The following is a 21977-nucleotide window of genomic DNA, read 5'->3' on the forward strand; positions in this document are numbered from 1 at the left end:
ATGAAAGTCTGATGAGAGGGGAAAGAGTCATCGCAGACAAACTCTCAAACTGAGACAAAAATCTGGAGGATGAAGAACGAAGCTGATCAACAACAGAAACTGAGAACAGACGTCAGTAAATCTATTTGTCATGAAGAAGAAGTGAAGTCGGTCTGACAGGAAGTTTCTCCTTATAAGGTCAAACATGTGGAGCGAGTCACATGTTCACTGCTGATCACACACACATGATGTTTTTATCTTCATGTGTTTGATCTGTTCATCCCCCAACACACACACACACACACACACACACACACACACACACACACACACACACACACCACACAGTGTGATGTCTTATCCCTCAGATGATTTTGTATTTTCTGTCTCTGACTTCAGGATGAGTGACGTCCGCTTGGGTTCAGTTTCCTCCGCCGTCTCCAAGGTAACAGGCCCGCCACCAGGATGCAGTTCCTGCAGCATTGAGCCTCCGGCCTTCGTCCTTCCTCCTCGCAACGCCCGGGTGGTCCTGGGAGGAGACGCCCGACTGGAGGGGAAGGTGGGACGATGTTTGATTGTCTCAGGAAACAGGAAGTTTAACAAACGAGTGGGAAGACAGGGTCAGTGACATCACAACAGATTCATCCAGTCACTTGAAAGAATAAAGGATGATGTCATCATCAATTATAGAAAAAAACTACATCAAATGTCTTTATAGAGAAAGACTGAGGTTTTCAAACTGTGAGGGAGAGAGGGGAGGAAACAGGAGAGGGAACAAGAGAGGAAATGAGGGGGAAGAGGAGGGAACAAGAGGAGAGGGGGAATACAACAGAGGAAACAAGGGAGAGAATGAGAGAAGAGGAGGAAACGGAAGGAAAGAAGGGGGGGAAGGGAACAAGAGGAAGGGAGATACAACAAAAAAAACAGAAGAATTGAGAGGAAACAAGGAAGGAAACAATAAAGGAAATGACAAAGGAAACAAATTAGAGAACAAGAGGAAATGAGAGGAAATAAGGAAACAAGAAAGGAAAGAAGTGAGGCAGATGTGAGATCAGAGGGATTAACGTCTTCAGTCTTGTGATCGACTTCATCCTGATGTGAAGCAGTCAACCACACACACACACACACACACACACACACACACACACACACACCTGCTGTGTGTGGGTTATACAGGACGTCAGCTGACTTTCAGAGGAGATAAATCTTTAGTTTATTAACAGTGTGTGTGTGTGTGTGTGTGTAATGATCTCTGCAGCCTGTTGGGGACGTTTGATTTGTCAGTCAGGTTGTTTGTGTTGTCGTCAGTTCTGTGCGTGTGTGTGTTTCAGGTGCGAGGTCATCCTGAGCCTCAGGTCACATGGCACAGAGAGGGGAGCCCTGTGATTGGTGGAGAGCGCTGCGTCGTGCAGCAAAGTGGGCGGGGCACCTTCAGTCTTGTCGTGGGCGGAATCAGAGAGGAAGATGTGGGCCGTTACACCTGCCAGGCAACCAATCAGGCAGGGAGCCGTCAGGTGACTGTGGAGATCCTCCTGGAAGGTTCGAACACCTGCAACACAACTTCTACTGATACTGCTGCACCACACATTCACACCCTGTCAGTGTTTTATAAGCGGCTGCTAACATGTCAATACAGAGTGCGACCAGCAGAGGGCGCTGACGTTTAATTTTACAGTAAAATGTCTCTGACGTCCATCTTTAAGATTCAAAACGATATTTAACTCTCAGATATTCATGAAGACTTCAGTCAGCTGTTCTCAGTTCACTTTGATTCAAACAGGAGTTCATCAAAGTTTCCAAACATGACCTCACCCATATAAAACCTACTGTGTGTGTGTGTGTGTGTGTGTGTGTGTGTGTGTGAGAGAGAGAGAGGTTTAACTGCGTCGTAAACAGCTCGCCGGCAGCTTCCTGTTTTTTAAACACAACCAGACTCACACTCAGTAAAACTGAACTCAGCTTCAGTAGAGACACGTTTACTGACCTGGATCACACCATGTGACCGGTGGGGGTTAATTTAGGGTTAACTTCCTGTGTTCAAACATCATCATCATCATCGTCCTGAATGTTTTAGGCACCAACCAATGACTCATCTACAAAAAGAGACAAGACGTCAAATAATTTAGATGTTAGTTTTTAAGATTTTTAAATTAATTTTTGTGTTAAAATCATAAAACTCAGACGACACCATTAACTTTTTTAGTCTCCTGTTTAATTTTAGCTCATTTTAATCTTATTTAAACGTGTTGTTTTATAGTTTTGTGTTTCTCCTTCATCTCATCTTTCCTGTTTGGTGTCACTTTGATCTGTGACAGGTGCAGATAAAGTCACCTCCTGTTGAAACGGTTGCAGCTCTGATCTTGTTTTAATGAAGATGGACTAAAATAAAACTCCTTCAAGAAACCAAACTGTTTCTCTCATGTGTTCATGTTTTTCCACCTGCAGAGAATTCTGGGAAGAAATACGGCCTCCCATCCGCCATGAAAACAGGGTGAGCTCTTCTTCTGTGTCTCTGGATCAGTGTTAGTGTCATAACTCTTCCTCAGCATGTTGGAGGACGTCCTGGTTCAGAGTATGGAAGAGAAATCAGCCGTTTAAAGGACCGATCAGTAAATCTAACATGCTTTTTTTACGTTACAGTTTTTACTGACAGCCATAAAACTATTCATGTTGTCATTTTTACATGTTTGTGTTTATACAATAAATCAGAATCAACTGGCAGAGACTCGATGCATCATTATGAAACACACACTGGTTTTAATGGAGTTAAAGTGGTGCAGTCTTCTGTGACTCGTGCCTGGTGGTGCGTTCACTGTACTCCTGTAAACAGTGAGTCTTCATTGTAAGTTTCCCCTTCTGAAATAAAGGTTTCAATCAATCAGTTCAGGAGCTGAAGTGAAAGTGTGACACAGAGTGTTACATTCATGAGCTCTAATAATTATCAGACATGTTTATGAAACATATCTGGCTGATGTCTCATTGGATGATCACAACAGGAAGCCCCGCCTACTAATGAATCAACAGACAGTCATCACTGAAGAAGAAACCCTCCACAGTGGCACGTAAAGAAGTACTTGATGCTGACAGAACTCCATTTCCCATGATTCCCTAGGTGTCGCTCTGCCGTCCCGTCGGTGGGGAACAGGCCCAGTATCTGGGGAGAGAGTCCGCCCAAGTTTGTCACTAAACCGAGCCGAGTGTTCGCCAAGCCGGGACAGACCGGGAAGTTCAGCGCCAAAACAACGGGACGCCCACAGCCCCAGGTCACATGGCACAAGGTGGGTGGAGCTTAACTCAGGCCTTAGGTAAAAAGTGCTAACAGTTTAGCTGCCATCTTGTTACTGGCCACTGTCTCCACTTGTTCAGGGGGAGATGGAGCTTCAGTCTTCTGCGCGGATCAGTATGTACGAGCGCTCTGGGCTGCACTTCCTGGAGATAAAGGAAGTGTGTGTGGAGGATGCAGGAAGTTACACGTGTTTGGTGATCAACAGCGCCGGGACAGCAACCGCCTCCACTACGCTCCACGTCCAGGGTGAGCTGACCACTCAGAGTCCAAGATGTTTGTTTCTGACATCACGTCCTCTGAAAGCTGAAAACAACACGATTGTTTCTGTTTCTCCTCTCAGGTGTTCCTCAAGACTCGTCCAGGTGAGTCCGCACACTCACCTACATCACAGCTTTCTTTTAAGATGTCCTCATCACCTGAGTCTCGTTCTCATCATCTACGTCCCTTCGTCATTACCTAAATCCTGTTGTCATCACCTACATCCCGTAATCATCTCCTACATCCCATAGTCATTACCTACATTCCGTCATCTTACCTATATCTCACTGTTTTTACCTACATTCTGTCTTCACTACCTACATCCCATCGTCTTTACCTACATCCTGTCATTATTGCCTGCACCCATTGTCAAACCCTACATCCCATCTTCCTCTCCTTCATCCTGTCTTTACCTCCATCCAGATGTAATTGCCTACATGCCATCATCATCACCTGCATCCTGGCATAATTACCTACAACCTGTTGTAATTACCTACATCCTATTGTCTTAGCCTACATCCCATCATCACCTACATCCCATCGTAATTACCTACATCCCGTTGTTATAATCTACATTCCATCTTCATCTCCTACATCCTGTCGTCATTACCCACATCCTGTTATCATTACCCACATCCTGTTATCATTACCTACATCCCATAGCCTTTACCTACATCCAGATGTAATTGCTTACATCCCATCATCATCATCACCTGCATCCTAGTATAATTACCTACATCCTGTTGTCATTAGCTGCATCCCGTCATCATCGCCTTAATCCTGATGTCATTACCTACATCCTGGCATCATCACCTACATCCCGTCATAATTACCTACGTATAGTCGTCATTATTAACATCCCATTGTCATTACCTACATCCCAGCATAAGTACTTAATTCACTTCCTTACGTACAGTCGTCATTGCGTACATCTCTTTGTAATCACCTCTGTCCTGTCATCATTAACCACATCCTGTGATCGCCAGCCCCACACAGAATCTGCATCCACTGAATTCTGACGATACGACAACAAATTGCCAGAACTTCCTGTCACTGGTCGTAAAGTTCAAACTATCCGACAAAATGTTTTTACACTAGAACCGAAGAGAACCGTGATTCAGTTTGAGCTGGACCGACACCACCTCTTTACTTGGTATAAGGTTCGGCTGTTTGGTTCAGTGAGGTTTCACACCTGTTCTGTTGGTTCAGATCAGACTGAGAAGTCTGAACGTCTGGACCAAACCAGGACGGTGTGAAAGAGCCCTGAAGTCATCTTACGTAAAGCACAAAACTCTCTCCAGACATTCAGACTGAACCACGTGTTATGTTTTATAATATTTTATTGAAGGAGTCTTTAAATCTGTATAAGCTGTGTTTTCAGTGGAAACAAGTGGTGAACACATGATGGTATATTGAGGTCATAAATCACCAGCTCACTGTGAGTGTTTATCTTTTACTTATTAAGAAATACTTCAACAAACCTGGAGCTGTCAAACAAAGTGACACAGATCCAGTCATTGCTTCATCCAACAGAAATGTGGATTCAAAAACACACTTAAACTTGCTGGAAATAATCACACAGCAACGGTCCAGAAACTCTCCTGCAACATGTAAATACAACGTTTATTATCTACATTAAAGTGAGAGCAGGAGTTTGCTGACACTGAAGTCTCCTCCTGCAGCAGCGTCACCTCAGCTGAGTCCACACACACCAGCAGCAGTAACCTGACAGCTGCTCCCAGTGGTCCCAGTGCTCCCAGCACCCAGGCAGAGCAGCCCAGGCCCAGGGAGAGGGAGCAGCAGAGCCCCCTGTCTCAAACAGCCTCCTCCTGGAGGAGCAAACCTCCTGTACAGCTCCCTCTTGTGGCTGAGAGGAGAACTGCAGCTGCCCAGGTCACAGTCACAATATTACAACTATTATTATTATTTTAATAATAGCAATGACCTAAGTGAAGATAGAGATGCTCTGAATTCTGTTTCATCATGTTCATCTGTCTGTCTGTGTCTGCAGGTCCAGTCAGTCTTTAGTCCTGATCCAGGTCAGACCAGTTCAGTCCAGCAGGCAGAGAGCAGCTCAGTCAGCAGCAGGTACAGTTGAACCTGTTACAACACTAAGCTAACATTAGCTAATGTAACAGCTACTGGTACGTTAGCTAACATTACATTAACTTATGTTACATGTTAGCCAACATGTAACCAATATTACTTTGGCTGATGTTACATGTTCGCTTATGTGTAACATTAGCTAACGTTAGCTACCATACCACATTAGCCAATAATACTTGATATTAGATGTTAGCTAACGTGTAACATCAATGTAACATTAGCTAACATGCCATCAGCTAATGCTATATTAGCTAATGTTACATTAACTATTGTACCACTTTAGCTAACATGTAATATTATTTAATGTTACATTAGCTAATATTACTTTGGCTAATGTTACTTGTTAGCTAATGTGTAACATTAACATAACATTAGCTAACATGTCATCAGCTAATGCTATAATAGCTAATGTTACATTAATGTAACACTTTTTTTTAAATTTTATTTAACCTTTATTTTACCAGGCAGATTGCTTGAGATCAAATGATCTCTTTTATGAGCGAGGCCTGGCCAAAATGGCAGCAGTTTACAAAAAAATAATAAGACACACATAAAGAAAAAGCAGAGACATGAGAAAAAGAGAGAAAGGCCCAGAGTCCTTTGGAGGGATTATGCCCTAATTAAGCTAACATGTAACATAATGTTACATGTTAGCTTAATTAGGGCATAATGTTACTTGTTAGCTAATGTGTAATGTTAATGTAACATTAGCTAACATGTAACATTATCTAATGTTAGGTTAGCTAATAATACTTTGGCTGATGTTACATGTTAGCTAATGTGTAACGTTAATGTAACATTAGCTGGCGCTATATTAGAAGAAGTTACGTTACCTAGCATTACATTGACTAATGATACACGTTAGCTAACATGTAACATTAGCTAATATTATATTAGCTAATATTACTTTGGCTGAGTGTTAGCTAATGTGTAATATTAATGTACCATTTGCTAGCTAATGGTACACTAGCTAATGTTAATTAATGTTACGTTAACACTATCTTATGTTGCTACCTAACAGATGTTAATTAGCAGTGATGGTCTGATTTTAGTTTGTATACGATGAAGCTAAAAGTAGTAGCCTTCCAGCCAATGTTAGTACGACAGTCCCTATTTTTTGTGATATTGGAGCAGCTATCATCCCTGGCAGCCTGCCATTTTGTTTATACAATTTTCATTCTCCTTAACTTCAAAAGTAAAATTGTGTATATTTATTAATATAATTATGTATGAGCCTAAGCTTGAATTAACTGTTGAGTGTTATCTGTGGGTGTCAGGGCTGTGAGGAGGTCGGTGACGGGATCCAACCTGCGGTTTGAGGCCGTTCCTCTGGACCAGGAGGCCACAGAAGGAGCACAGGTCACATTCACCTGCCAAGGTCATTAAAACCTCTGAGTCTAATTGAAAATGATCATTCTGAAATAATGTGTAGAGATGAAGTGTAAAGTTGACAGTTATATGGCAGATAGTTATATGAGTGAGTCTGACCGGAGGGTGATGTCATCACCATGAGGAGGTGCAGTGACCTAAGGGTGATGTCATCAACATGAGGAGGTGTAGTGACAGTTTCCAGCCTCCAGGTGTCGCCTGTAGACTAAACTGTGTTGTCCTCACCTCTCACCTTCTCTCAGTCTCCTCTGTGGCCTTTGCTGTGGTGACATGGCTGAAGGACGGGGGTCCAGTGAGGACGGGTCTGCGGCAGAGACAGGATGGGACACGTCTCAGTCTCACCATGGACAGAGTGAGACAGGAGGACAAGGGGACGTACAGGTGTCAGCTGATCACTGCTGGAGGACTCACTGTCCACTCTGCAGAATGGACGCTCCGTGTCCTCAGTAAGACCTGTCTCTGTCTGTCTGTCTGTCTGTTCCCTCTCAGATCTGTCTCCTCACTGATATCACTGACATTAATTTATTATTGACATAAAAACATGAGAATGTATGTAATGTATGTGTATTCAGGTGATCATGTGATGAGACTCAGCGTGTTGTAGTTAAACGTCCAGCAGGAGGCAGCACACTGTCTCATTACTGTGAGACACTGACGACACAAAGTCAGAGTTTAACATCTGATCAGACTTAGTGATCTGCAGACAGGACGTTAACATGTTCAGCTGTGGAAACATGGTCAAATACCCGAGAAATAAAAAGTCAGAAGATTCATTCATATTTTATGCTTTTTGCAGTCAAAATCTAAAGTCAAGTAAAGTCACAAGCCACAGCTCAGTTCTCCTGGTAACACCTGATGGTTTACCACCTCATAACCATAATGGCGACAACATTTGTTGTGTTTGCAGCAGAAAGCAAAGTCTCATGATGATGTCACTGTGGTACGTTACACGTGGTGTGAAATGTGGTGCCAGAGACATCAGTGATTAATCTATCAAAATACCTTTCCACTCTGCTGATAAAGTGAGCATATCTCAAAAACTAAATAATTGATGCAATTCAAATAACTTATGGAGTGTCAGGAAATATTGTGTTGGTGTTTCACATCTTAAAAATCTTTTGAATCAAAACATTTTGTGATTTTATTTTATAAAAGGTGACAAATTTTGTTTTTTGATGACACAATTTCAGTGCGTTTGTCAATTATTAGTGTGCATTTACAGAACCTTGTAGCTCAGGTTGTGCACATGTGAAGATACTCCAGGAAATTACATCACAATAAAAAAGGCACTAGTGGACAAGTTCAAAGGGTTAAAAGAAGCCAAAGAAGCTGACAAGACGTGAACATGCAAACTGCGTTTCGAACATGTAACAGGGCTCAACAATAGGGATTGCCCGATTGCCCGGGGCAAGTAAAACTCACGGTCGGGCATGTAAACTAACAACTCACTTGCCCGATCGGGCAAGTTGCTAAAAATAGTAAAAGTTAATAACTAATTGATAAAATAAATGTATTTTAAAACGTGCTCTGAAGCAGCGGTCTCTCTGCCTGAAGTCACAGGCACAGCTGTGTAACAATGTCCTGCCCACAGCCCCCACTGATATTATTTTGCGCGACGGACGCTTCATATAATAACATAACAAGATACTATTTATGGTGTTATGCCATCGTGTCATTTCTGTCTCTACATGGTCACGCGTTAACAATTCTCCTCTGCTCTCTGTATCGCGCACAGCGGAGTTCGCCGCACACACAGGTGAACACGCTAGAGCGGCTCGGGCCGCGTTTCCCTGACCAAACCTGACCCCGAGCCCGGTGCAGTTTATCAGCTGACAAAGTTATTGAAATGGACAGTGTGTAAATAACCAATAGACTGCTGTTACGCACAGACAAACACGCTGCTTGCACAGCAGCTCAGCATGGCACTCGTGCTGAGCTTGTGTTGCGTTCAGGCGTTGTCACGTAAATAACAACTTCGAGCACTTAAATAGGTCATAGCACCAAACAGCAGCATGTCAAGTGACTTTTTACTTTATTATATTCAATAAAATTGTATGTTCCTAAACCTTGAGACACCTCATATGTAAGCTAGACAGACATTTCACCTGCTCATTACTGTGCACACATTCACTGTATGCACCTAGCCCTAAAGAGCCCTTCTGGTGCCAGTAGATACATAGAAACATCCCAGCAGGCTGTGCTTTGCAAGCATACAAAAAAGTTTCACGCATGTGAAAATTATTTTTCATGCGTGTGCTTCACCTCTGCTGCTACAACTCCATCCTAGGGAAACACTGCTGTGTGCGTTTTGTGCAACAGGTGGATGTGGTAGTCTACTGGTAGAGTAGAGAGAGCTAAGTAGCGTTGAAGTAGAGTAGAGCAGGGCAGAGAGATGGAAGCAAAATATATTAAACCCGGTGTTAATACAGCAGAACTGGAGAGAGGGGTGAAAAATAAATAGAGGTGGGCATGGCTCAAGTAGGGCGCAAAATTATAGGCAGAGAACGATTGACAAATTTTTCACTTTAAGCCCTGACACTGTCATTTTTGTGTAGGAATTAAGCTACAATACATGACATATGTTGTTTTAATTAATAAATACAGTGTGAATAAAGATTACATTACATAAAAATAACTGCAGTCTTTGTTATTTGATAGCCGCTTAAATTAAACAATTTTTATAGGGCAAGTAAAAACTGACTTCGGGCAAGTAGATCTCTGACCAACTTGCCCGACCGGGCAAGTGAAAAAAAACCTCAGCGTTGAACCCTGTGTAAAAAAGAAAAGACATGTACATACACACAAGAAGACAGATGGAAAGAAAGTAATAACCACAAATAATGAAAAGCAGTTGTCAGAGTATAGTTAGTTTGATTTACACATTCAAAAAGGAGTGGGAGGAAGTATAAACTTATTAAACCCCACCCCTCCTCCATCGAGTGAAATTAAACATCAGCTTCCTTATATAGATAAACCTTTATCATAACCTTTTAACTTTCCCTCACAAAAATAACCCATGTATATGTAAATGATGGGAAGTACCAAATGTCTGTCTTACAAAAACCTGTGGTGGTATATGATATAAATTACCAAATATTATGACTTACAAGTATAAACCAGTCCAAATGTATGATATATATACTACCAACTGCCTTTACCTTACAAAAAAATAAATATTAATGTAGATTTTACATAAATATCTTCATCAACTTGTCCTGCTATCTTTTTATATTTAAATAAGTGAACATATGACTTATACAAAGTATAAATATACGTAATTCTATCAATTTATACATGTATGTCCACCCACATATTAATAAATACTTATTTACATATTAATACATTGTTAACAACAGAAAAATTGTTCACTTTAATACCTTCAGGTCACCTGTCTGTGAGCTGCCGGTCGTTACAAACACACACTGAGTGTAAAGGTTGTGAACGACACACAGTTTGAGATCTGAAGTTGCTCCGTCTGAACATTAAGTGTAATATTTATAGATGTGTCATTTGTTTGATTCATTCTGTTTTTAACTGTTCAAAGATCAGATCCACCCTGAGGGGACACAGTGTTAATAAAGTTAAAAGAGTTAACTTTGCAGAAGAAGAACGAGCTGATCTGAAAAGTGCAGTGAGAGAAAGAGGCCGGCTCTCTCTGGTGTCGCACGAACGTTAAACAAATATGAGAGCTGAAACCATATAAAGACAAAACATGCTGCTGCACTGGACACACACATACACACACACGCAGCTGAAGCCGACCCAAGAAGGGCATCGACTGGGGAATCCACTGTGTGTGTGTGTTGGTCACGTTGTGGGGACTCCTCTCTTCTGTCTGATCTCAGGACGTTTTACAGGAAATCACTGTGAACAGTCACAACATGAATGCAGGCGTCTGAACTGGAGAAATGAGCCAATATTTATTTTTAGTTTTCACATTAAAATAAAGAAAAACTGAGTAAAATCATGTGAAATAAAATAAAGTATCAAATCTAAAAGTGTTTCCTGTCTGAGGGTCAGAAAAGTTTAACTCTGTGAATAAATAACGAGACTTCCTGTCAGAAGAGACACGTTCATTTGTCAGACTGGAGTTCAGTTTTGACCAAACTTTACAGAAAATCATCAATAATAAAACCAGTCAGTATTTTATAGTATAAACATCAAAGGACTGAGTTTATAAAGTGGTAAAGAACAACAGAGACATTATGATAAATAACAGTAATTACTGTCACTATCTTTACATGACATTGGAGAAAATTGATTTATTGTGTTAGTTCGACTGAAATCAGACTAAACTGAATTTCTCAAAGTCGGACTAACACACCCAGATATGTGATTGGGAGTTGAATTCCTCATGCATGTATACAGTCAATCAGGCCCAAGATAGATCGGTGGTTTGGCATGACATCTGCAGTGGTGCAGGCGCTGTGCCAGACCATTGTGGTGAAGAGGGAGCTGTGCCGGAAGGCGAAGCTTTTGATGTACTGGTCTGTCTACATCCCAACCCTCACCTATAGTCATGAGCTCTGGGTAGTGACCAAGAAGGAGATTGTGGATACAAGCGGCCGAAATGAGTTTCCTCCGTGGGTGGCTGGGCTCATCCTTAGAGATGGGGGATGGAGTTCGGACATCCAGAGGGAGCTCGGAGTGGAGCCACTGCTCCTTCATGTCGAAAGGGGTCAGTTGAGGTGGTTCAGGTATCTGATCCGGATCCTCCTTAGTGCCTCCTGTTAGAGGTATTTCACTGGTAGGAGGCCCCGGGGCAGACCCAGAACACACTGGAGGGATTACATATCTCATCTGGCCTGGGAACGCCTTGGGGTCCCCCAGGAGGAGCTGGAAAATGTTGCTAGGGAGAGGGACGTCTGGAGTACTTTGCTCAGCCTACTGCCCCTGCGACAGGGCTCAGGATAACCGGTTGAAAATTGATGGATGGGTGACATGTTGGCATCATGTTTAACAGCAGCCGAAGGCTCTGCCTCTCTTTAAAGGGCCAGTGTGTAATATTTGGCATGGTTTATTGTCAAATCTGAATCTGAATCTGAATATTCTACCCATTAATATGTTTATATAAGTGTATAATTGCTATAAAATAAAATTTGTTTGGTTTTCGTAGCCTTATAATTATGCTTTTATATACAGTACAGGCCAAAAGTTTGGACACACCTTCTCATTCAATGAGTTTTCTTTATTTTCATGACTATTTACATTGTAGATTTTCACTGAAGGCATCAAAACTATGAATGAACACATGTGGAGTTATGTACTTAACAAAAAAAGGTGAAATAACTGAAAACATGTTTTATCTTCTAGTTTCTTCAAAATAGCCACCCTTTGCTCTGATTACTGCTTTGCACACTCTTGGCATTCTCTCCATGAGCTTCAAGAGGTAGTCACCTGAAATGGTTTCCACTTCACAGGTGTGCCTTATCAGGGTTAATTAGTGGAATTTCTTGCTTTATCAATGGGGTTGGGACCATCAGTTGTGTTGTGCAGAAGTCAGGTTAATACACAGCCGACAGCCCTATTGGACAACTGTTAAAATTCATATTATGGCAAGAACCAATCAGCTAACTAAAGAAAAAACGAGTGGCCATCATTACTTTAAGAAATGAAGGTCAGTCAGTCCGGAAAATTGCAAAAACTTTAAATGTGTCCCCAAGTGGAGTCGCAAAACCATCAAGCGCTACAACTGGCACACATGAGGACCGACCAGGAAAGGAAGACCAAGAGTCACCTCTGCTTCTGAGGATAAGTTCATCCGAGTCACCAGCCTCAGAAATCGCAAGTTAACAGCAGCTCAGATCAGAGACCAGATGAATGCCACACAGAGTTCTAGCAGCAGACCCATCTCTAGAACAACTGTTAAGAGGAGACTGCGCGAATCAGGCCTTCATGGTCAAATAGCTGCTAGGAAACCACTGCTAAGGAGAGGCAACAAGCAGAAGAGATTTGTTTGGGCCAAGAAACACAAGGAATGGACATTAGACCAGTGGAAATCTGTGCTTTGGTCTGATGAGTCCAAATTTGAGATCTTTGGTTCCAACCGCCGTGTCTTTGTGAGACACAGAAAAGGTGAATGGATGGATTCCACATGCCTGGTTCCCACTGTGAAGCATGGAGGAGGAGGTGTGATGGTGTGGGGTGTTTTGCTGGTGACACTGTTGGGGATTTATTCAAAATTGAAGGCACACTGAACCAGCATGGCTACCACAGCATCCTGCAGCGACATGCCATCCCATCCGGTTTGCGTTTAGTTGGACGATCATTTATTTTTCAACAGGACAATGACCCCAAACACACCTCCAGGCTGTGTAAGGGCTATTTGACCAAGAAGGAGAGTGATGGAGTGCTGCGGCAGATGACCTGGCCTCCACAGTCACCGGACCTGAACCCAATCGAGATGGTTTGGGGTGAGCTGGACCGCAGAGTGAAGGCAAAGGGGCCAACAAGTGCACCTCTGGGAACTCCTTCAAGACTGCTGGAAAACCATTTCAGGTGACTAACTCTTGAAACTCATGGAGAGAATGCCAAGAGTGTGCAAAGCAGTAATCAGAGCAAAGGGTGGCTATTTTGAAGAAACTAGAATATAAAACATGTTTTCAGTTATTTCACCTTTTTTTGTTAAGTACATAACTCCACATGTGTTCATTCATAGTTTTGATGCCTTCAGTGAGAATCTACAATGTAAATAGTCATGAAAATAAAGAAAACGCATTGAATGAGAAGGTGTGTCCAAACTTTTGGCCTGTACTGTATATATATAGCAAGGGCCTTGCTTTAGAGAGGTCGCTATCTTGCGCCGCCATGTATGTACGGCAGACCGAGTGGACAATCCAGCCAGCCAGAAAACGCATTTCGCGTGTATAAATAAACCAACGAAGACAGCGGAAGGAAGAAGGAGGAGGAAACAGCAGAGTGTTAGTAGTTCATCAACAGAGAGTAGTGAAAAATTTTTTTAGTTATAAAGTTTGTGAATGGACCACACTTACCACGCAACAGGAGAGAATGAACCCAAACCATCATCTGCGAGGAAAAGAAGACACAACTTCACTCCTTGTGATGCACTCTCTGCGGCGCTTTTCCTCCTGATGATATATCTCCCCAACGATGGTAGCACCGAATCCCATTCTGTGCAGCCTCTCATCTCGCCCGCTCAGCATCCAAGTTCCTCATCTGTATGCTCCGGCTCAAACAGGTATGGCTCTGGGTCTGTGTCCGCTACAAGAAACTCTTCAAAATTGCGTTCAAAGTCGTCCATTGCAGCTACTACAGTCCGGAGATATTGCTAGGCTAAAAAAACAGCTGAGCTCTGTTTACAGGCTACACTGTCAGTCAGTGTGCGGGCTGGAGATTGGTGGAGCAGAGGGGGGAGGGGGTACCCGCTTGGTATTGTAAACGAGAATGTGTGTATGGAGTGTGTGTGTTACGCTAGAAGAGTCAGAGTTTGGGACGGAGTCTTTTACACCCTGGAGTGTTACCGGAGTTTCTGGAGTGCTCAAATAAACGGGCCTTTTTCCTGAACGCTCCTCTGGTCTCCTGCTCGTGAGGGATTCATTACAATATCGTAACATGGTTTAGATTTCTAAATAAACATTCACCTCGTCGCTAGATAGACCTACTCCTGAAAAACTCGTGTCTGCGCAAGGCTTTTTGTCCCTACGAGGCCACTGTCATTTACCCGACGGGAGGGGTGAGCAAGTGAGCCCTGCAATCTAGAATTTGACCACTGATGTCACTGTTTTCAATGGTTTTCAACCCATTTTAGACAGTGGCCCTTTAAAAGAACGTTGGGGTTCCTCAGGGTTCCACACTAGGTCCTTTACTGTTCGGTTTAATATTGCAGTTCTGATACAAATGTATGTGGATGATGCAGATTTATTTGTTTTAACAACAATAACATGAAGATGAAGATGAAGATGATGATGATGATGATGATGATGATGAAGTCTCCGTTGTCCTTCAGAGAGTCCTGTTCCAGCCAGTACTCATTCCTCATACGTCGAGGGCGTGGCCTCACTGACCGTCCACAGCACATCACGGCATGATGACAGAGCAGAGAGCAGCGCCAGAGTCCAGGTCAAAGGTCAGACTCACATTAATGCACTGTTTACTCTTCTTCCTTAAGTGCACTTACACTATGCCTTAATACTGAGTGATGATGAAGAGGAGGAGGAAGAGTTCTGATTCAAACTGAAGCCCCTTCATTTGATAACTGACTTGTTGTTTGAACACCTGCACACACCTGTGTCCGCCTCTCTGAGCGCTCAGTTCATCAGTGAGTCATCATTATGGTGATGATGATGGTTTCTGCTCACTGTCACCATGCTGCTGATGAAGAGCAGAGACCATCATCATCATCAGAACTTTATAAGGAAAATCAATCAGAGGGAAGAAAGTCCTTCTGCAGCAGGAAATCCCCAACTGAACACACACACACACACACACACACACACACACACACACAGAGTATTTCCCACAGTCTGACCCTCTTGACCGTCAGACCAGATGTCCATGTGTGGACAATAAAGTTTTTTGAGAAGAGTTTGTTTACGTCAGTCTCATTAACGTTCATGTCCATCAGTTTAGATTAACACGACGTCACATGAAAGTGTCTTTGTGAGAATATCGAAGTTTGTTTTTAGTTATGTGTGGTTTAACCCATCACTTGTTTGTCACAACACACGTCTGTATTATTAATATTATTTATTGTTATTATTACTGTATTGATTTCCTCTGTGGAGACAATGCAGGAGCTGGATTTATAACAGACTATTATTATTATTATTGTTATTATTATTTTCTATTTCACTTATGTTTCTCCAGGGTTAGTTCACAGTGTGAGCAGGGCAAAAAGAATTGTTTCTCTGGCAGTGATGAAGCTACAGCTATAAAACAACAAACAAACAAATAAAATAAAATAAATTATAATTATAATATTAATAATTGTTTTTTTGTCTTGTTGTGATGTTAATGATGTTCAGTGAGGTTTGTTTTGAATGAGGGTTGTTTAGCATACGAGACCTCCCATTGGCTAGATTGTTGCCTGATGATATCACACACCTCACCTGTGATTGGTTGTGACAGTCAGCAGGAAACGTCCCCACAGAGCGTCAGTAAACTGAGACAGTGGATCCATGAGAGCAAGAAGACAAAAAATGACTGAAAAAAAGAACAGCAAAGGACGTGGACGGAGTGTCCACATACTTCTGTCCACATAGAGGACGGAGGGGTGTGTGTGTGTGTGTGTGTGTGAGATCCTGTCCTCTTCCTCTTTCTCCATATATGGAGTCTGGATTTCCTTTTCTCTCTCCCAACATCTGTGTGTGTGTGTGTGTGTGTGTGTGTGTGTGTGTTTGTGTGTTTGTTAACATGTGTGTGCATATATGTGTGCATGTGTGAGTGTGAATATACAGTGTGTGTGTGTGTGTGTGTGTGTGTGTTAACATGTGTGTGCACATACGTGTGCATGTGTGTAAACAGGTTTTGTTCTGTGTACATATCAGAGATACCAGAGAAGAGACACTTAATTAATAATGTACACACTCTGTATTCACATAGAGAGGAAGGAAGAAGGAAGGAAGGAAGGAAGGAAGAAAGATAGGAGGTCAGAGAAGAAAGGAAGAAGAAAAAGGAAAGAATAAAACAAAAAGAAGATGATGGAAGTAAGAAGGAAGGTAGGAAGGCGGGAAGGAAAAAGAAATGTAAAGGAGGAGAATAAGGAAGAACAGGAAGGGAAGAAGGGAGGGAAGGAAGGAAGGAAGAAAGAAGGACAGAGGGAGGGAAGAAGGAGGGGGGAAGAAAGGGAGGTAGGAAGAAGGAGGGCTGAAAGGAAAGAAAGGAAGAAAGAAAATGGAAAGGGAGAAGAGAGAGAAGGCAGAAGAGAAGGAAGAAAGAAAAAGCAAAGGAAGAAAGAAAGAAGGAAGGAAGGAAGAAATGGAAAGGAGGAGAGTACTGAATAAAAGGGAAGAAGGGAGGGAAGGAAGGGGGGAGAGAGGACAAGGAAATGAAGAAAGTAAATGGAAAGGAAGGAAGAAAGAAAATGGAAAGGGGGAAGAGCGAAAGAAGGAAGAAGAGAAGGAAGGAAGGAAGGAAGTGGGAGAAAGACAGGAAGGAAGAAAAGAAAGAAAGAAAATGGAATGGAAAGAAGGAAGACAGAAGGGGGAAGAAAGGGAGGAAGAACAAAGGAAGGGGGGAAAGACTGATGGAAGAGAGAAAGGAAAGAAAGGAAGAAAGAAAATGGAAAAGAAGGAAAAGAGAAAGAAGGAAGGGAATGAGGAAAGATATGAAGGAAGTAAAAGCCTAAAAGTGGTAAAAAAAAAAAAAAAAATTGGAGGGGCTTATGGGAAATGGTGTTTGTTAAAGGAGGCTGAAAAACAAACAACAACATGAGACAGTTTAACTGTGAACATGTGAAATGAGTCACATGACTTCCCGTACAGGAAGTCTCTGTTCAGACGCAGGATGTTTAGTGTCGTTATTAACGTCACTGTGAGTTTAAATAAAGTTTGATTTAAAGAAACACTGTGGTCACAAACATGATCCACACATGTTCGAGAACACGGATGAAGACGGTGACACAGAGGCACGACCAGGTGAACGAACTCAACCAGTGCTCCTACACACAAATGTTAGTCCTCCAGGGGGTGATGCAGAGCTAGTTAGAATGTTTCCATGACGACAGGATGTTTTTATGTGTGTGCGCCAGCCGCAGCCAGAGGCACGATGTTTTCAGTTTGTCTGTCCGTTCAGACATACGGTGAAAACGGTATCTCAAGAACACTTTGGACTCAACGATGAACTGATTAGATTGTGTTGGTCAAAGGTCATGTGACGTGACGTGACATGTGACGTGCCACTGAACAGGTGTGCGTTTCTTCTTCATGTGTTGCAGACAGACGGCAGGGCTGCAGGTCAAAGGTCACAGAGGTCAGAGGAGTGTGTGAGGCTCCTCGATTCATACGCTGCCTTGCTGACGTGAAGGTGATGGACGGCAGCAAAGTTACCATGACGGTGGAGCTGGCCGGTACGACCACGCTGTGTGTGTGTGTGTGTGTGTGTGTGTGTGTGTGCGCGCGCGCGCGTTTGTTAGCTGTGGTATTTCCTGTCAGATCTCCAGGGAGATGTTAGAGATGAGATGAGGACAGATTTACTCTGGATGAGTCCGGCCTCTTCATTTCCTCTGTGTTAGTGTGTGTGTGTGTGTGTTCAGTGTGTGTGTGTGTGCGTGTGTGTGTTTATGTTCTGGTTCTTGTTCCACTGATCTGACAGCAGTGTGAGTTATGGGATGATTATCATGTACTATAGAAGTGAACAATAGCTAAAGGTTCCATATTATGAACTCAGCCGTGTGTGTGTGTGTGTGTGTGTGTGTGTTACATAATGATTTTCCACCGAGGCTTTTCTCCATATAAGCTGTGTGAGGATCAGGTCTGCTGCTACCTGAGAGCTGCTGTCAGTCATCACACTGTTTCCTCTCATTTTAAATTTATTACAAAAACAAACTTATTTATGTGTTTATTGGTTTTTTGTTGTCGATGGCCGAACAGGTTGTTACGTATCATAAAAACTGAGACGCAACCGACTGCCTCAGTTGCCTCCAACAGCCTGTGGACTGATTTCTATGTGAAGGACTCGGGACAAATTTTTTCGCTGAAGGATGTGACTTCATGAACGTCCATAGTTTCCTGCCTTTCCTCAGCTCTGCGCTAACAGTGCCCAACAAACAAACGTTAGCTAAAATATGGAGTCGGCTAACGTCAACGAACAACCAGCGCCCACAGAGTCCACACACGCTGTGTTTCTGTCATAGACCCTTTTTAGGGCCGACATCACAATGACGTCATGTTATCACCTGGAGATGCAGCTGCCTCTCCCCCACAGGGCTGTAGGCTACACAGGAGTGTTAAAATGTGTTTGTCTTGTTGTGTTATTGGAGCCAGAATAGAAGGAGTCATGGCTCAAAACCAGCCGCCACTGCCCGTCAACAAAAACAAAGATGGTTAAATGTGATAAGACCAAAGGACTGGACGGAGGCCATCATCAAAAATGCTCAAATGTGCAGCGCACACTTCATATCAGGTTAGGGAAAAAGTATTTCCTGTTGTAGGGATGAATAAGGTTATGTGTATTAAGGGTTATCATGTCCACCTCATCAGAAACTGGGGAGGGATTAAGAGGAATATTGGATTTCTCTGGAACGCTAACTTTTTAGTACATTAGCTAACGTTAGCTTCCATAGCAAAACAAACAAGTGTGGTCCTCCTTTGTAAGATTGGCTTCCTGTGAGCATACGGGTCGGCCAGTCTGGTCCCGTTGGTCAGTGTTTACTTATTCAAGTAACACTGGCGGTCCCGGAGAGAGAGTGACCTGACATGGTGCGTTGGTAAATTCAGTCTGACGCTCTACACTAAAATGAGAGCCCTGTTGGTGGAAGAAATGGAGCATTATATTTCTACATGAATGAACCAATGGTTAAGTTAATCACACGTTCACTGCGCTCGGCGCTCTGCTGCTCTGAGAGTGCGGTGCTCTGGATAACTGAACAGTACATTCATACAGTGCTCAGAATTTATCAACAGTCCAGTTTACCCCAGAGTGCGCTTTTGCACTTTCTCCATTGTCTAAAACAAACCAGCAGAACTTGTTCGCTAGCGCTAGCTAATGTCTGTAGAAAATTGTTTTGCCTCCAGCTATGCCCCGCCCACCAAAAAACATCATACTGTTTACTAACAGTAAAAGGGTCTATACACATTTTGCGGCAGCAGCCAGGTAGTGCTGCTGGATGATGGTTTAGCCCAATTATTGATGATTATTGATGAAGTGGTTGTGCTCTTCAGGTAACCCCCCTCCAGAGGTGGTGTGGCTCCATGACGGGCAGGAAGTGACAGAGTCTGAAGACTTCCACCTCCTCAGGGAGGAGAACCGTTGCACTCTGCTGATCCAGGAGGTTTTCCCTGAGGACAATGGGACGTACAGCTGCCAGGCCTGGAACCAGTACGGAGAGGACCACACCCAGTGTCAGCTCACTGTGGAGGGTGAGTTCTCAGGAACTGGTTTCAACCTGGTGATTTACCATCAAAACTTCAGAAATGTATCAGTAAGTAAAGACTTAATTTAATGTTTAAATCTGTTGCTAGGAAACATCTGTCGCACCGTCCAATCAGGAGCAATTAACTCTGTAAACTATGTTTACATACACACCAATATTCAGCTCTTATACAAGATATGACAGTATTCTGGAATTGATTGTTGGTCATGTAAAAAGCATATTCTATTAGGATATTCTGAATTAGTGGCACAGTGGTGCAGTGGTTAGCATTGTCACCTCACAGCAAGAGGGTTTCTGGCTCAAACCCAGGATGGAAGAGCCCTTCTGTGTGGAGTTTGCATGTTCTCCCTGTGTCAACGTGGGTTTCCTCCAGGTGCTCCAGCTTCCTCCCACAGTCCAAAGACATGCAGGTTAATTGGTGACCTCTATGTCTCTATGTGTCAGCCCTGTGATAGTCTGGTGACCTGTCCAGGGTGAACCCCGCCTCTCGCCCAGTGTCAGCTGGGATAGGCTCCAGCCTCCCCCCACAACCCCCAAAAGGATAAGTGGTTATGGAAAATGAGTAAATTTTAAACAGTTTATCAGGAATATTGTCTTTTTTGAAATAATGGCAAAAACCAGAATATTTTCTTATGTAAATACCATCACTTTAGCATCACAATCTAGCTTAACTTTCAAACATACGGTTTTCAAGGCTCAACGATAAATCTTTGGTAAATGTAGGTATGAGTTTTATTTGTGGAGAAATCTGTGTGTGTTTTAGAGTTAGTACTTTTCACAAAGTTTTTATTAAGAGGGTTATTTCTGATTATGCTAAGCATACTGATCTTATTTGTTGTGTTAACCCTTTGAAACCTGGAACAACCTCCTTTTTCTTGTGCTGCTTTCAGACGCCTTTTGCAAGTATTCAAACCTTTGAACCCGAGCAAATTGGTGCGATTTCTTTAATATAAATGGGAAAAAGGCAATGAGCAACTTGGTAGGAAATGTCCAGCAAATTGCAATATATAGAATTTTTTTTTTTTTTTTAATAGAGAAAAAGAAAAAAGTTAGGGAAAAAACTATATTTATATGACACATTTTGAAATTGTGTTACAGAATTATTGGAATTTTTAAGCACTCTTTCCAGGTAGTTTCTTTGTTTGCTTGTTTTTAACATTCTTTCTCTATTTTTTGCTAATTTTCTTGTTTTTTTATTTTCTCTTTTACTAATTTCATTTCATCTTTTGTTGCTCTTCCTTTGTTTTTACAAGAAATCAAGCCAATTTGCTCTAAAGTTTCAAAGGGTTAAATGTTAATAAAATGTCATAATATTTCATAATTTGAGGTTTGTTGTTATTTTAGTGAAATGTGATTCAAAGTTATTATTTAACAGCTTTTATGACGTTTTAGGTCAGACATGTGGACCGTACTCCATATCACCTTTTTTTCTCTTCAGATAGTAGCACACTAACGTTAGCTTTGTCATTTAGCTCAATTAGCTACACAACAATTACACCTACAAAGACATTTTTGGCAGTACCAAATCTGTTTGGGGGGACGGCCCTAATAAAGGTGTCAGGTATAGAGGAATGTTCCAGGGATGATGTTTTTCTGTAGGCCGGTGCGGAAGTTGGTGTCGCCCTGGTTCCCTCGTCAAAAAGACTATCGGATCTGATTTTGCATTATTGCAGAAAATAATAACATTTTTGATAGTTGCACATTTTGTTGAGCAAGAAAACCTTCACAAATTAACACCATTTTCATGATTATTGACTAGGCTACACTACGGTCACATGATTCAGTGTCACCACCATAATGACCTTCTGTAGTCTCAGTTAGCAACTTGTCAACAACCGCCTTTTGCAAGACACATTTTGAATTCACAGTGTGGTATTTACTGATGTTTTTTATGTCATAGAATGAAAC

At 42.4% G+C, this 21977-nt stretch overlaps 1 protein-coding gene across 1 annotated transcript in view; it reads left to right on the top strand.

Annotated features, from left to right (window-relative positions):
• mylka (myosin, light chain kinase a) overlaps window positions 1-21977 on the top strand; it is a 77556-nt gene that overhangs the window by 9624 nt on the left and 45955 nt on the right. Inside the window, 13 exon segments of the mRNA XM_049594377.1 lie at window positions 379-538; window positions 1311-1518; window positions 2425-2470; window positions 3092-3257; window positions 3346-3511; window positions 3606-3627; window positions 5206-5416; window positions 5535-5611; window positions 6907-7007; window positions 7261-7464; window positions 14985-15104; window positions 17913-18044; window positions 19858-20055. Coding sequence (XP_049450334.1) covers window positions 380-538; window positions 1311-1518; window positions 2425-2470; window positions 3092-3257; window positions 3346-3511; window positions 3606-3627; window positions 5206-5416; window positions 5535-5611; window positions 6907-7007; window positions 7261-7464; window positions 14985-15104; window positions 17913-18044; window positions 19858-20055 — 1810 coding nt within the window. The 5' untranslated portion in view covers window position 379.

This window comes from Epinephelus fuscoguttatus, linkage group LG13, assembly GCF_011397635.1.
Source record: "Epinephelus fuscoguttatus linkage group LG13, E.fuscoguttatus.final_Chr_v1".
Lineage (NCBI taxonomy): Eukaryota > Metazoa > Chordata > Actinopteri > Perciformes > Serranidae > Epinephelus > Epinephelus fuscoguttatus.